The 15,096-nt window shown below is 38.8% G+C and overlaps 1 protein-coding gene across 1 annotated transcript; it reads right to left on the bottom strand.

Annotated features, from left to right (window-relative positions):
- Positions 1-2,157: 2,157 nt before the first annotated feature.
- On the bottom strand, positions 2,158-14,505 carry slc25a23b (solute carrier family 25 member 23b). Its single transcript, XM_027171693.2, has 10 exons — positions 13,788-14,505; positions 8,417-8,540; positions 8,201-8,288; positions 7,999-8,110; positions 7,750-7,908; positions 7,279-7,425; positions 6,408-6,521; positions 3,467-3,634; positions 3,079-3,229; positions 2,158-2,991 (listed from the first exon to the last, which is right to left on the bottom strand). Exons 1-10 carry the CDS (start codon positions 13,986-13,988, stop codon positions 2,810-2,812), a joined length of 1,446 nt encoding a protein of 481 aa, XP_027027494.1. The 5' UTR covers positions 13,989-14,505; the 3' UTR covers positions 2,158-2,809.
- Positions 14,506-15,096: the final 591 nt, after the last annotated feature.

Below are 15,096 nucleotides of genomic sequence, written 5' to 3'. Positions count from 1 at the left end.
GTAATCAGGAACTACTATCTATCAAAGAGGCTTGGGAGGAGTGGCTGGAGACACTGGCTGGAAAGGGCATTTCAAGTTATAACCGACCATAAAAACTTGGGAGTACATCAAGAATGCCAAAAGACTAAACCCAAGGCAGGCCCACTGGGCACTATTCTTCACGAGGTTCCAGTTCCAGTTCTGTCACGTCTACACAACCCAGATGACCAGACCCCGGTACCAGAGCCCATCCTACCCTCTGCTTAATTGTCTCCCAGTAGGGTGGAACCTAATGGAAGACATACAGCTGGAACTAATTGTGGAGCCAGTCTCCCCAAAGTGCACATCTGGCAAACAATATGTCCCCTCTGGCCTCTGCTCCAGAGTGGTGCATTGGGTACACACCTCCTTGGTGAGATACACCTTTTGGTAGCCCTCTCTCGCCACCCCGGAGGACATTATAACCGATTGTTGGAAGGCTCTCTGTGAGAAACTAGCATCAACATGAGTCTCCCTTTCACGATCATCCCTTCAAACATCTTTATTTGGAGCTTGGCCACCTCCTATGGATATTTTGCAGTCAATATCAGAGGTGGTGCAAGTTACTTCCCTGGGAGGACTATGCCCAGAACTCCATCATCAGAATGATGACAGGCCTAACCCTATTCCAATGCATCCTCAGATTCCAACCTCCTCTTTTTTCCTGGGCAGGTGAGCATTCAATGTCTGGAATTAGAGAAGCAAGAGAGTCTGGAGAATGGACGCCGACAATGCATTCAGGCTAATTGTCACCGACACCCCCACGCGCAGTGTCAGCCCAGCCAATGGGTCTGTCTCTCTATGCAGAACTTGCGACTGAAAGTGGCTTGTAAAAAAACTACAGGCATATACAGATCTTTTCAAGATCCTCCAGCAAAGTAACCTATTGACTGTGAATGCAATACTCCTATAGAATCTCCCCCTCCTTCCACGCATCTCTCCTGAAACCAGCCCAACCAAGTGCCTCTGTTAGTAACACATCAATGGAGCTGCCACCTATATATACATTCAAATTTAATTTATTTGTTTAGCACTTTTAACAATTCCCATTGTCTCAAAGCAGCGTTAAAGAAGTATGGAAAATGGAGAGAGAGAGAGAGAGAGAGAGAGAGAGAGAGAGAGAGAGAGAGAGAGAGAGAGAGAGAGAGAGAGAGAGAGGAAAAACTCCCTGAGATGATATGAGGAAGAAACCTTGAAAGGGAAGCAGGCACAGAAGGGAACCCATCCTCATTTGGGTGACACTGGACAGCAAATAATGTAAATGGAAATAATGTCCTTTCTACAACAGTTTATAAAAGTGCAACCGAGAGCTCCTGAGGAACTAATGGGTCATCGCAATCTCTGAGATCAGCACAGACCTGATTGCTGATAAAGACCAGACCATACAGCTGACTGACACAACATTGGTTCAAAGAAGGGATGACAGTCTCTGGGCAGCTCCATCCATAACAATCTCAATATAGTATGTTTCATATGGACTCTAGGAGAAAGGGGGTAGGCTACGGTACCTGGTTGACTGGTAGGGGAACCGCCAAGAGGAAAGGTCCTGGGTCAGTTTTAATGACATCCTTGACCCTTTAATCATTTCTGTGTTTCATAAGAAAAAACCTAAACAGCCTGCTCCAAGACCCAGGGACCACCCTAGGAGAAGTACATGTAAAGCACCAGGAGGTGCTCCGGTTTGGGGGGGGGGGCGCGTTCTGTTACTCCATCACTCACTACCCCTCCAACGTGACGTCAGAGTTAAAGCTTTAGCACTTGTAACACGGAACACATCCGCATGAGTGTAATGCCATGTTGTAAAGTATTGTCTGGTTCTGCTAATATACAAAGCCTTTGCTTTTCGCTCCTATTGCTAAGTGTCTTGACCATTGATTGTTTTACCATTTCTGCCTTTGGATTAAGTGTTTTGCATTTGGGAGTGTTTGCATCGCAGACAGTTTATCACGGTTTATGGATTATTCTGCCTGGTTCACCAATACTGTTTCTGCCTGGTTATGATTTGTTTGCTGTGGTCTTTGTGCTCCATTAAAGCTCCGCTTATGGATCCTACTCTGCCTCATGCCTTGGTACAGTTAGATATGAAAACTTCCATTTTTTCCCCCCAAATACATCTACAAATATACCTGGAAATGTGACTAATTTTAAGCATTTATTAATAGACAAATAAGAACATTTAATGCTTGAAATAAGCAATACAAATTTTTACACATAAGTTTAAAACATGTTTTGCAGTGCACATTTTTTTTACTATTCACCAAAAACACATTGACATAAATATATAGAGCAAAGTTCTGCAAAAATAAAATCTTCAATCAAAATTCCCACTTTCAACATGCATTAGTTTGCTGATAAAGGCGATATCAGTTTAAACACTGTATTTCAACATTCAAGTGTTACCTATTATTCATAGCTTACTTTCAAAAATGTCTATTAATAAAGCATTGTTTAATTCTGTAAAAATAGTTCTCTGCGCTTGTTAAACAAGCATTTTAATATGCAGCTATAGCAATTAGTAATTACATTAAAACAGGATAAGGAATGTGTTTGTAACACATCTTAAAACCTGTAAAATGAAGTGCTATTCTTCCCATATATTATTAACAAGTATACTTCAGATGATTGGATGTAATGTAGATTAGGTTCTGAGCATTTTGTTGCACGCCTTTGCCTCTGTCTCCTTCTTCTTATGGTTGTGTAAGTCGTCTTGGTTTATTCCTCATCAGTCTTCTAAGGCATGCCCACAGTTTCTCATTTTAATTTGTTGTTTGTCGTTCTGCTGAAGGAGTTTCTATGAATTGACTCCTAGGACTTTCTTCATGTGCTCATAAACCACATAGGAAATACTAACAGCAGGAATGACTTTCAGGAAGTTGGGGGCAATGCCACGGTACAGACCTGGGACACCATCTTGAGTCAGTATGTGCTTGAACTGGCCCACCATGGATAGTTTTGGAGCACCCTCTGTGGAAGCTGCAAAGACAAAAGCACAGGATACCATTATAGAAATGTAAAGAGATATGCAGGCAATGATCTTCAATGATTGGGGACCTCACTCACCCTGCGCCTGCATGCGAGTACGGATAAGGGCTAATGGGTAACTGGCTAGCTGTCCACAGGTGCTTGAAACAGTTCCACAGCCAAGCAAAACCAATACACCGGGATCAGCTGAACCCATACAATACCTCTGCAGCCAGGCATTTTTCAGAGTCTGTGGAGAAATGGGAAATGGCAGAATGGGAAAAAGAGAGATAATTGGAGCAGACCAGGAAATATTAAGAAGACAAAATGGACTTGAGTACAAATGTGTAAGTACTTCATGTATTTTGTAACTGCTATGCTGGAATAAACCTATTCTTATTCATCAAGATCTTCACCCCCATTGTTTTATTTTATTACAAATGGCAGAATGAGTTGTTACAGGTAGCATGCACTTACTTGAACATACCTCATAAACAGCCAGATCAATGCCAGCATAAGGAATGATGCCAATTGTGTTGGGTATGTATCCCCTGTAGAAGGCTCGCACTCCTTCCTTATGCAGAATCTGTTTTGCACAGTCTACCATCCCAGAGTATTGCCCTGTCTTTCGTAGAGTAAGACGTGTCTTCAACACCTAAGAGAGGATTGTACAAATAATGAAATGAAAGAAAACTAGATGATAATTATACAGCAAATGAACTTTATGATGATGGTATCCACATCCATGTCTAATTTTATTACACAGCTGCCAATCAGATATGATGTGTCTCAAGTCCTTGCAAGGTTTAAAAGTCTAAATCGTTTAATGCCAGCATATGATTCAATTCAATCCAATTTAATTTATTTGTATAGCGCAATCTGGAGCCAGGGCCGGGGAGCAGACATGCAGGCTAATCCAACCGTCTAAGTCATTACCCAGGGTTCACAATATAGAGACTGTGTCTGTTTCCCGAGATAAACAAAAAATTATAAACACTTAGAAAATTTGTTTTAGTAACTTTATTAGTATAAAATTAGATCATATTGAATGCACAGCCTGCACCTTTGATCACATGCCATGTGAAGCTAGGACTGTTAAATATAAGATCTCTTGCATCTAAAGCTCTTATGGATAATGCAATGAGTACTGATCAGACATTTAGTGTTCTGTGTTTAACAGAAACATGGGTCAAACCAGATGGGTTTGTCACATTAAACAAAGCTTGTGCACTCGGTTATAGTTATACATACGCTAGCAGGCAGGGGAGGAAGATCCTCTGAGAACAGCAGTTGTTTCCATCTTAGATTCAGTAGGGGTTAACCAGAACATAATAGGACCCACTCATAATGGAGGTCACACTCTTGAGCTCGTTCTAACCCTCGGATTGAATATAGAAAATATAGTCACAGTGTTTCGATCAGAAGCTATCTCTGACCATTATCTCATTTCAATTAAATTGCAAAAAATGTACACCCTGGTACAATGAAAACACATGAACTTTAAAACAATCAGCTAGGAGTAGATCTGGAATGCTCATGGGCATAGAGTGTTTGGTGAACCTGTCTGCACTTTGCACATAATTTACATTGTCCATTACCTGATTACAATCAATCAATCAATCATTCAATCAATCAATCAATCAATCTCTGTCTGTCTGTCTGTCTGTCTGTCTGTCTGTCTGTCTGCCCCTAAGTTGATGCTCCAGCCAATCAGGAAGGTGCTGCTCTCATTTCTTGCAGCACAGCACATAGCCTATAGTCTCCCAACAGGCCTAGTAAATTTGTGACAAACCAGAGCCGTTAATCATTAAATCTCCTACATCCAAAACACATATTAACAATAAGACAATAAGTTAACTCTAAGTGCTTTTGATGTAAGAGATTTAATGATTAACATGGCATTAACATATAAGACGTTGAACGTTTTGTGTTTATCAGAATCATGGATTAAACCAAATGAGTATGTAGCATTAAATGAAGCTAGTCTCCCTGGATACATAATTCACATATACACTAGCCTCCCTGTCACAGTTATTTATGAAGATAATGTAGGTGTGATACAAAAGAGCTAGACCTAAACATAAATTCAATGTGTGTAAATGGTTCATTAAACTAACATAACAAAACCCACAAAAAAGTCTTCTGGGTCAACTACAATAATTGTTATTTACAGAACCCCAGAGCCAGATTCTGAATTTGTCTGTGAATTTCAGGATTTTATAACAAACCTTGTTGTTTCTTTAGACTAAGCAATCAAAAATTCATTTTTATAATCCAGAACAGCCTGAAAACAGCAGTTGCCTCTATTCTGGATTCAGTATGGGTTCTTCAGAACATAACCGGGGCTTCATATAATTAATTTCAATTCAATTCAATTCAATTCAATTCATTTTATTTGTATAAAACCTTTAACAATTCACATTGTCTCAAAGCAGCTTTACATAATTCTAGAAACAGAATAAAATTTAAAAGTTTAAAATCAAGTTGCTATATATCTATAACATCTATCCCTAATGAGAAAACCAGAGGCGATGGTGGCAATTACAATCACACAGATTACTCAGAGTCAATGTTTCACTTCGCTATAGACAATGTAGCTACACTTTATATAAAAGTAATTAGAGAAAAAACTAAAACCCTGCTGCAATAATTACATATTCACCTTACATGTGCAACAGACTACAGACACTAGAAAAGTAGAGTGTAAATGTGTCAGACTGTCAAATCTAAATTAGTAGTATGTCGTGCATCTTGGAAGCAGAGCCAATTGAACTAAGGAAATGTCTTAGTGCTGCTAGATCACTGTGTGTGTCTCTCTCCACCATAATTGAAGATGACAAAAATATAAAATTAAAATAAATTTAAAAAAATTTAATAAATAACGACTGGCCTATAATGCATTGAGCAGTCCTGCACTGCAGTTCCTGAGCAAATGTTTGTTTATTTAATAATCTGCCTTACCTACTTTGATTAAAAGGTGAATCTGTTGGTACTTGGTGAAGGCTGTGCAGGCCCCAGAGCTTTCTCTTACAAAGCTAAGTTTTAAAATCTCAAATCTTAAATCTTGGCTGAAAAAACATTTGTTCAGTCAAGCCTTTTGTGAATAGTTTTTTCTTAAGTAAAGGAGTATTAGATTGCTCTGTTATCAGGTATTTGAACATTCCGAGATCATGTAAAGATCATTACAAGTGGAAAAATGGTGGAAATCAATGCACCCTGAAATCAATGCTCAGTTAGTGTCTACCATTTTTCCACTTGTAATGTCATAGGTGAACATCTTTAATGCATATTCTCCTGACATGTAGATAGATTAGGCAGATAGTTGGATGGATGGAAGTACAGACAGGCAAAAGGGTAAATGTAGTTTTGGTTTATTTATTTATTATTATTTTTTTAATCATACAAATTTAAACTTTTCTCGTTCTTACCTCCATTGGGTAGATGATAGTTTGAGCAGTGGCTCCAGCCAAGGATCCAGCAACAAACCTCTCCTGAACCCTCAGTGTTCCCCCTTCTTTGGAGCCTCGAATTAGCCACTTTATCTACAGGATTTTACATGACAGATAACAGGATGCTTATAAATTTATAATTTTGTCAATGTATGTAAAAACATGGAAAACTGCAGAACATCAACAATTTTTTTTCTGCAATGCAAGTGTTATAAGTAATGACATAGAGAAGGAGCTAAAAAAAGGATCACTGTACTAGAATGACAGCAAATGGACACTGTATTACCAATAATGCCACTGACCACTTGCAAAAATGATGGCTATATATTGACCCGCTTCAGTTACTAAACATGATATTTTCATATTGGTTACACAATAATCAATAATCCTGTAGCACTGTCAGAAAAAAGCATCATTTTTGACATTTCTGAATCGCAGGAAATCAGATGTTGGCCTGAGCATAGAGAATGAAAATGAATGATTTAAATACAATGAACTCAACTGTACATTTACTCCGGCTCCTAAAGCAAAACAAAGTATTTAACATATAGATTTATCACTATTTTCCTGTGTGCACACTTTTCTATTGCCTGTCTGTCTTGGTAGCAACTGCAATTCTACAGTCAGTATAGTCAGTCAACATGCAACTATAAATGACAGTTTAGCACACTGTAGATTACATGCTAAGCAGCAACGGGTCTGTACCAAACCTCCAGTGCCCTAGTTACAGAGTAGTTGACCATCACAAAATCTAACATAGTTAACCATAGAAGCTTGCAAAAGAGCAAGAGGCAAAGTTGTATATGCCCACACAAAAAAATAAAGCACACACTCAAGTGACGTGTCTTACTTGTTCATATGCCATAAACTTGATTGCAGACTCGGGAGCAATTTTGACAACATTTATGCCATTGCCCCTCCATAAGGACATGACACCCCCCTCCTGTACCATTCGCTGCAGTCCACACCACAGACTCAAACCTGAAGATCCATGAACCTGCACAACAAGAAAACACTATTAAACAAAAATCCTTTTCAAAATAAAGGAGAAGGTGCTGAAAGGATTTTGACAAAATAATCTTTACAAAAATATTGTGCCTGTATAATGGAATAGTTTATTGTTCATTGTCTGAAAAATTACTATTATTGACAAGCTATCCAGCTAGCATAATTCACATAAACATAACTAGATTAGATGTATAGTGTTAGATAGAGTTAGATTAGATGTATAGTGGGGCAATACATGTTCATCACATTTTATTATTGGTAAACTTAACAAATCAATAGGAAGAAATAACTTTGACAAATGTTCTACCTTTACCTGTAAAAAAACTTTAAGTCTGTCTAGCGGAGCAGTTCCAGTTCTGGACACAGCTCCTGCAATTGCGCCAGCAACTAGTTGCCTCCAGACCAACCCTGCTCTGTGCTCACGTTCAGAAAATTCATCTGGCACTGTCAGGTGTTCTCCTATATCAAGCATCTACAGCAACAGGTATCAAAGTATTTTTTATTTTATTTTTTGTGAAAAGGGTGAACACAACAAATGAGCTTGCACTTTTGAGAAACTAACCAAAGAGTGCTTCCAAAAGTGAGCAATTTCCTCCATGTTGTGGAATGGATTGAACAGGAAATGATCTCGCCATTCATTCCAGTTGATGGTCATTGTGCCATCTCTGTCCATGCTGAAAACAAACAAAATATAAAGAAATCAAACTAAAGATTATATAATTAATAAAAAGACTGAATTTGTGGGCCTTTCCCGAGTCACAAACCTTTGCAGTATCCTGGAGGCCTGCTCAATCGATACTTTAACACCCAGACTTCGCAAAGACTGCTGGATTTCCCCTACATCTATTTGACCTAAATAATAATAAAGCACATCATCATCATCATCATCATCTTCTTTGTTAGACATCAACTATTATATAAAGAATAGCACAATGTATCAACGAGTAACTGCTCCTGGATGCATATTAACAGAACATCACCATCATTGTTGTTGTCCAAACTGTGGAACATGAGTCTGAGCTCTTTCTCGTGGGTGCGCAAGTACTCTGTGAATTCCTCAAAGTCAAGCTGTCCATCATGATTGGTATCACTGACACGCACTATCTGCAAGAATGAGAGGCATCGGTCATATGTATGAGATTTAATTGAAAATGATATATTTGCACATCAACAGAAATCCATCAACAGACATTCACCTGGCACCAGAATGGAAAAGACTGATGACATAACTTAGCATTTATCCATTATTTCAAGAAACAATTTAATGCAAATGAAATCCATAATACATTTCATTTTATCATTTGTCATAACATTTAGTATCAGTAGGTTGTTTCACAATTGTATGTATGATGGTGGAAAAGTATGTAAAATTGGCACAGTTTGGACTATAATAAGTAGCTATGTTTTGAGGCCTTGCAGCAGTAACCCAAACACAATGTGGACTAGTGTTAATCTCTCCTCTTGCATTGCAGGACATGATTAGCACAGTCACAGCCTAAGTGCATGGCCACACAATGCTGGCACACAACAACACCATTCCTATCAGAGGGAAAAGAGTCTTCAAATGATGTTCTGTAGTTTGTCGGTTTTCATAGGACAGGCTCCTGGTGGTGAAGGAATAAATATAAATAATATGTTTATATACCTTTTATGTTATATTCCCACCTGTGTGTGTTTCCACTGTGGTTTCCAAGTGACCCACATGGCTTGGCAGTCCTCTGCTTAGTTGCATAACCACAGTTATATATGTAACCTACTGGTCTTCTTCCTTCTTGATGACTACCCCCAGTGGTTTACAATGGAACTAGTGAAGGTCATGTACTCGAGTTGTTTCAAGCGTTTGCAGCATGTCCTGATGCACCTCAAAAATTATTTAGATACCATTCTGAGTTGAGTTGTGGGGGGCCTGAGCAAAAAAATTTTTGTAAATGCTTTCATTATGCAAGGCCAGTGTGTGGGTCTGTGAAAGCTGGAGTCTGGAGCCAACATACAAAGTGCCAGGTAGTACTCAAGGGGATATACCTCAGGCCTTCCAACACTGGATTTATGCAGTGTTTGGACTTTCAAATCCATGCTTTGGGAAGGGGCAGGGGGATTGAAAGTGAAATGTATTCACAGGCACATACACACTTATCCTATGGTACCTTACAATCACAATTATTCACAATCATGTATAAGGGACAAAAACCAAGGTGGCAATTAGTCCACATCTTTCCAAACCAGTAATCTTGGCAACAGATGGGTTTCCAGGTCTGGGTTTCAGGAGTTTGTGACATAAATTAAATCTTGGTGGGTCACAACATAATCATGAATGAACCAGTTTTTGGTACCAAAAAGTCTAAAACTATCAAAAATAGGGTACTTTAAATTAGAGAAAACACTAGGCCTTTGGTTATGTGTATCTTGTTGTAGATGTCATCTAGTGAATCTGGTGGCCATCCCAATCTTCTGTACATTTGCTAATGCCTTTCGGTGAAGAGGTCACTAGACAGCACTAATCAGCACTCGGATACACGTTATTGCAATAAAATCAATTTTTAACAAAAGTAATATTTTAGATGTTAAATGTTAAACGTCTCCATATTATTTGCAGAGGGAGTTCTCTATTCTGTGCATTGTTCATGTCCCACCTTCCATAAATGAAGATAGACTCCATCAGCACATATATTGTGCAGTTGAATCACTGAAGGGATGCTTTGATTTTACAGATTAGGATGTGCTCTATTTTCCACATGGTGAGGTCTGGTGACAGACTATATGAACTTCTGTGTAGACTGTCATACTCTCTAAAACTGTGAACTGCTTCCCCAGTAATAACCATTGGATCAGTTGAGAACAGAAAACGCTCCATCTAACTTGCCTCCAGTACCTCTCATCTCTGGACAACAGCAACTCATTCAATCAGCAGTTCTCTTACCACCTACTCCCACAACTCACATATTTACTCTTCAACTGACATTACTTCCCACACCTTTGACAAAGACCCACATATCCTTCCCCCAACTGAAAGACCACAGTTTGTAAGATTCCATGGCTGTGTGTCAGATATAGCTACTGTATATAGCGACTGTATGGACTCTCTTCCTTTTAACCTGTACACCTCAGATTTTTATGTCCTGTTATGTTCAGAAATTGTCCGATGACATGGCTATAGTGGAGTGTATCAGAGCTGGGCAGGAAAATGAGTACAGGTACTTGGTGTAGACTTTGTGTGGTGTGAACTTTGCTGAGAGATAGAAATTTCCTGGAACTAAACATCAGTAAGACTTGGTTGGTAAACATCAGTAAGAGTTGGTGGTGGGCTTCAAGAGATCCATGTCCCACCTATCATCTGTCAGCATCGATGGAAAGGATGTGGATGTTGTGATCTGGGTCAAAAGTCAAAAGTCATCTCTACTTTTTGAGGTTGTGGCCCTCTTATGTGTGCGCTTCACTCCTGTAGGTGTTCTACCAGTCAGCTGCAGACAGTGCACATTTCTATGCTGTTGTGTGCTGGGGAAATTCTAGCTGGATCCATTGGAGGTAAAAATGCTATGTCATGGACAGCAACTGATTTAGAACCAGGTCTAGAGCATCAATTATTATTATTATTATTATTATTATTATTATTATTATTATTATTTGTATTAAATTGTTAAAGAGCTAAACTGAGGTGAACTGAGCTGCTAAAAGCTATCAGAATGTTGTTGTTTTTTTTGCCCACTGTATCCTTGAGCTGAGTACTGTCACACATGAAAAAGGGTGTTTAAATGCAATCTGTTGCATCACATATTTAGTTTGTGTTTTAGACAGAAGGAGATAATCATCGAGCTAGAGTACTGGCTGATACCTCACCAGGTATCAGCAGCAGATGGTGCAAAATGTTTTCACCGATGCCATTTGAACCATTCAAGCATGTCATGCCATTTGAACCAACCAAGCAGCATGCTGCAAATCATTTGGGTTGATAAACACAGCTTCTCATCTTTGTTTATAAACCCAAATGATTTGCAGCTTGCTGTTTGTAGGAATCACATAGCTGGAATTGCTGCCTCTATGATTAATATTCCCATTGCATATTTTAGAGTTAAATTTTTTTACCTTGTGTGCTATCAACAACTATACCATGGTATTAGACCAGTCTTTCTAAACAAGGAATTAATATCAAGCCTAATGATTTTGAAAACTGCCATTGCAGCCAATACGCATGTTCTTTTTGAATGATTACGCATGATCTTCATACCAGAAAGGCACACTGTTCTATTAATGCATTTTTAAAGGAGAAAGTACCTACCTAAGTACCTATTTCAGATAATTATGGAAATTATATTATAAATCTAATTGTGTATTTTGTAATTGTGATGTTCCTAAAATAGTAGAACGTATATTAAACTTCTGCTAGTCAACATGTCAGCTTTCTTATATTCAAGCTGTGCACATAGCATGAAGGTTTCAACAGCCATAGTAAATGAGGACACTAGTCTCCATAACATAGACACAGATCCCAAGACTATGGCTTCAGTATGTTGTTTTATCAGATCACAGCTTAAACTCACTCTTAACCATAAGTAACTGTATCCAAAGCCGGCATACTAAGCTCACCTGATACTAAGCTGTATACATAATAGTATTGTTCGTGCAACAGTAATATTGTAAAGGAGCTTACCATTTTCCTGCCTTGTGGGATCTGCAGACATACCTGCTTCGCACTTTACTCTGCAGCATCAGAGGAATGTAATGGATTTCCAGCAGTATTTCCAGGAGTATTTCCAGCAGTATTATGCACACTTTGCATGATGTTATCAGCATTGAGCTGTACTGTAGGTATGCTCTGCAAGTGCTTGTCTAATGTCAGGTCCCCAAAAATTTGGTCATTAATCATGTCTATCATTCGATTTCATTTTGGGTAGGTAGATGAAACAGTTCACCATCCTGAACTGAAATACAGGAAACTTGGGGAACTTTGGGAAATTGGGGAAATGTAACAATTTTTGATAAATTATGGACTTAGATTTATAGATCCCACACTTCTACAAACCAAATCAAACACTAGGCCACATTATTCTAATTACACACTCATCTGTGGAAAAATACAATCGAATACTAGAGTATCACTAGCTACTGTACATTAACACATCCTCAGCTGATGGTGCAGATTTAACAATAAAGGGATTAGACTTATTAGAAAGAAACAGGATTAAAGCGCTATACTCAGCATAATTAAATCCACTTCCTCACCTCCTCAACAAAACGGGCATGGGAAAATGGACAAGCATGACGTAGCTAACCACATGGAGTTATGGTCATGAAGTGACAACTTATTATTTGTACTAGTTGCATATTATCCAGGACATGTGTCATAACTGTGATTCTAATTCTAAGAGACAACCCGATTACATACTTTTTAAAATTTAAATTGGGTCAGATTTGGAAGAACAGCATGTGAAATCCACTTAAAGGCTATCCTTGTTTAAAACTAATCATAAATGCTGAATTGCAAATGTGTGCAAAAACTTGAACAGTGGTGCAAAACTGTAACAAAACATCAATGTTTTGTCTGGATGCATGTTTTCCCATCTAAATAGTTGTAAATGTTGTGTTATATGTCACATATTCTTTTCCATATTATCTTTCACCCAGTGTTACCTCAGTTAGATGGAAAATGGCAACCATTCTTTCCTTGTGTTTGATTATTATTTACACCTAACTGGCTAATTGTAAAATGAGATCAATTGCATCCGATTATATCCGATCATCACTGTTCTCTACAAATGATGTATTTGAGCTTAATATATGAAAATTAAGTGAGAAAATCTTGTTAGGAAGTGTGAGAAGACATTCAAGGGAAGTTGGCAGCGTGATAGTAATAGTATTAGGTGAAACTGCAAAGCAGTACATAACCTGAAACCTGAACAGATTCACATCATTAAAACATTAGACAGTAGACCTCTGAATTATTCAGAAATCTACAAGGGTGTTTAGGTTGCAACTTTAGAAGTTCCTTGTGCTCTCTAAAATCCAAAATAGCTTCAGTCTTTGGTCTGGAGTACAATCACATCACAATCTTAAACAGATCATCTGTGGAACCACCCCTCGACCCAGTTTTCAAATGACGAAGGCTACTATTTTAGTGGATTAATTAATTACTATAAACAGAACTTGACGTCGCTGCAACACACTCACACACACACACACCAACACACACACACTCACACACACACACACACACACACACTGCTTTTTTCTGAGCCAGTCCAGTCAATAATGTAGCTCAGTTCTACCAGAAACTAGTAGTAAATGTGACAATTTGCAAAATAATTGCTGTCTTTAATTCTCTTAGTTTGTTATGTTAAAAGTCTGAGCGTGTCTCACCTCGTCCACGTCACTACGGACGACCCCCCACGCCGCGAGACCGTTCCGAAGTTCGTTCATATTGATCCTGCCGTCTTTATCCACATCGAGCTGGTGGAACAGTTCAGCCCATCGTTTCTCCCGCTCAGCTTCTAAAGCGCCGTTTTCTTCACAGCAAGCCTGAGTCCAACCAAAAGGCAGCCGAACCCTCACTTCTCCCATGTCAAACACTGAGTTTTCCCAAAGTAATAGTTTTTTATTTTAATCGGACTAACCCCTCCTGGCGCACTTTATCTAACAGTCGCTGTTGTCTCACCAAAATGACTTCACCATCAATTTCCCTCTCACCTGTATTCCTTGGAAGTGCGATAACTACAAGCTCCAGGAGAAAAGCGATTGAACAAATCCGCAGCACAGCTCCGTTAATTCCGCTCCGGCTCCAAGCGTTTTAATCCCGCGGTCACTACAGTGTGCACTTCATGTCTGTCTGGAATATTAATCCCTGTATCAATTGCATTGCTTTTTTTTGCAGCGATGGCGAAATCCATGATTTGTTCCAAGGACATGTTCCGGTCGGTGCTGCTCGTGAGTAGCTGCATTCTGAGATCCACTCAGTTTACCGCATAATGATGTGCTGCAGCAGTCTCACAACCGACTCCTATTATTCATTACACTTTATTTAACTAAACAACCGACGTTTGCTGAATCAGTTGAATCTGGTTTTTCTCACCTCCCTCCAATTTGCATCCTCTGTCTTGCGCAGTGGATTGTACACCAACTGAGACAAAAGTAACATCAAATGAGGTTTATTTCTTTCCAAAAACACAAAGGTTTTTATTACTTTTAATAATTCATGAGTCTGGCTAAAAACCTAAAGACAAACTTTTAGAAAGTGCTGATCACAAGTAGTGATGTCCAAGAAAATATTTTTGTGTCTTCTAATACATACTTTTATTTTTGGGTTAAATATAAATCCAATATGTGTTTCAGGTAATAATGATTCAGTGCCATTGTGATTGCAAATCCCCAAAAGTCACTATTTGTCCCTTTATCCAGACTTCTACACTACTACTGTACCGTTCTCTGTTGCTATGGTGGTACATCCTACATCCTTTATTTTTTTTTAACAATTTACCTTTCTTGACTTGACTTGACTTGACTTCTGTAATAACATGGATTACACATTATAGTAGGGGACAAGTGTCACACAAATGAGGATGGGTTCCCTTTTGAACCTGGTTCCTCTCAAGGTTTCTTCCTCATATCATCTCAGGGAGTTTATTCTTGCCGCAGTCGCCTCCAGCTTGATCATTAGGGATAGGGATAGATA

Source organism: Tachysurus fulvidraco, chromosome 15 (assembly GCF_022655615.1).
Source record: "Tachysurus fulvidraco isolate hzauxx_2018 chromosome 15, HZAU_PFXX_2.0, whole genome shotgun sequence".
Lineage (NCBI taxonomy): Eukaryota > Metazoa > Chordata > Actinopteri > Siluriformes > Bagridae > Tachysurus > Tachysurus fulvidraco.
This window is presented reverse-complemented; position numbering and strand designations above follow the sequence as displayed.

What these genes read in the sequence shown, in the direction of transcription:
- slc25a23b (XM_027171693.2), bottom strand. Translation starts at nt 13,988, where the DNA reads ATGGGAGAAGTGAGGGTTCGGCTGCCTTTTGGTTGGACTCAGGCTTGC. An exon ending in GACTTAAAGTTTTTTTACAG is followed by an intron (nt 7,426 to 7,749) that starts GTAAAGGTAGAA and finishes CTTGTTGTGCAG; the next exon opens with GTTCATGGATCTTCAGGTTT. An exon ending in TACTCGCATGCAGGCGCAGG is followed by an intron (nt 2,992 to 3,078) that starts GTGAGTGAGGTC and finishes TTGTCTTTGCAG; the next exon opens with CTTCCACAGAGGGTGCTCCA.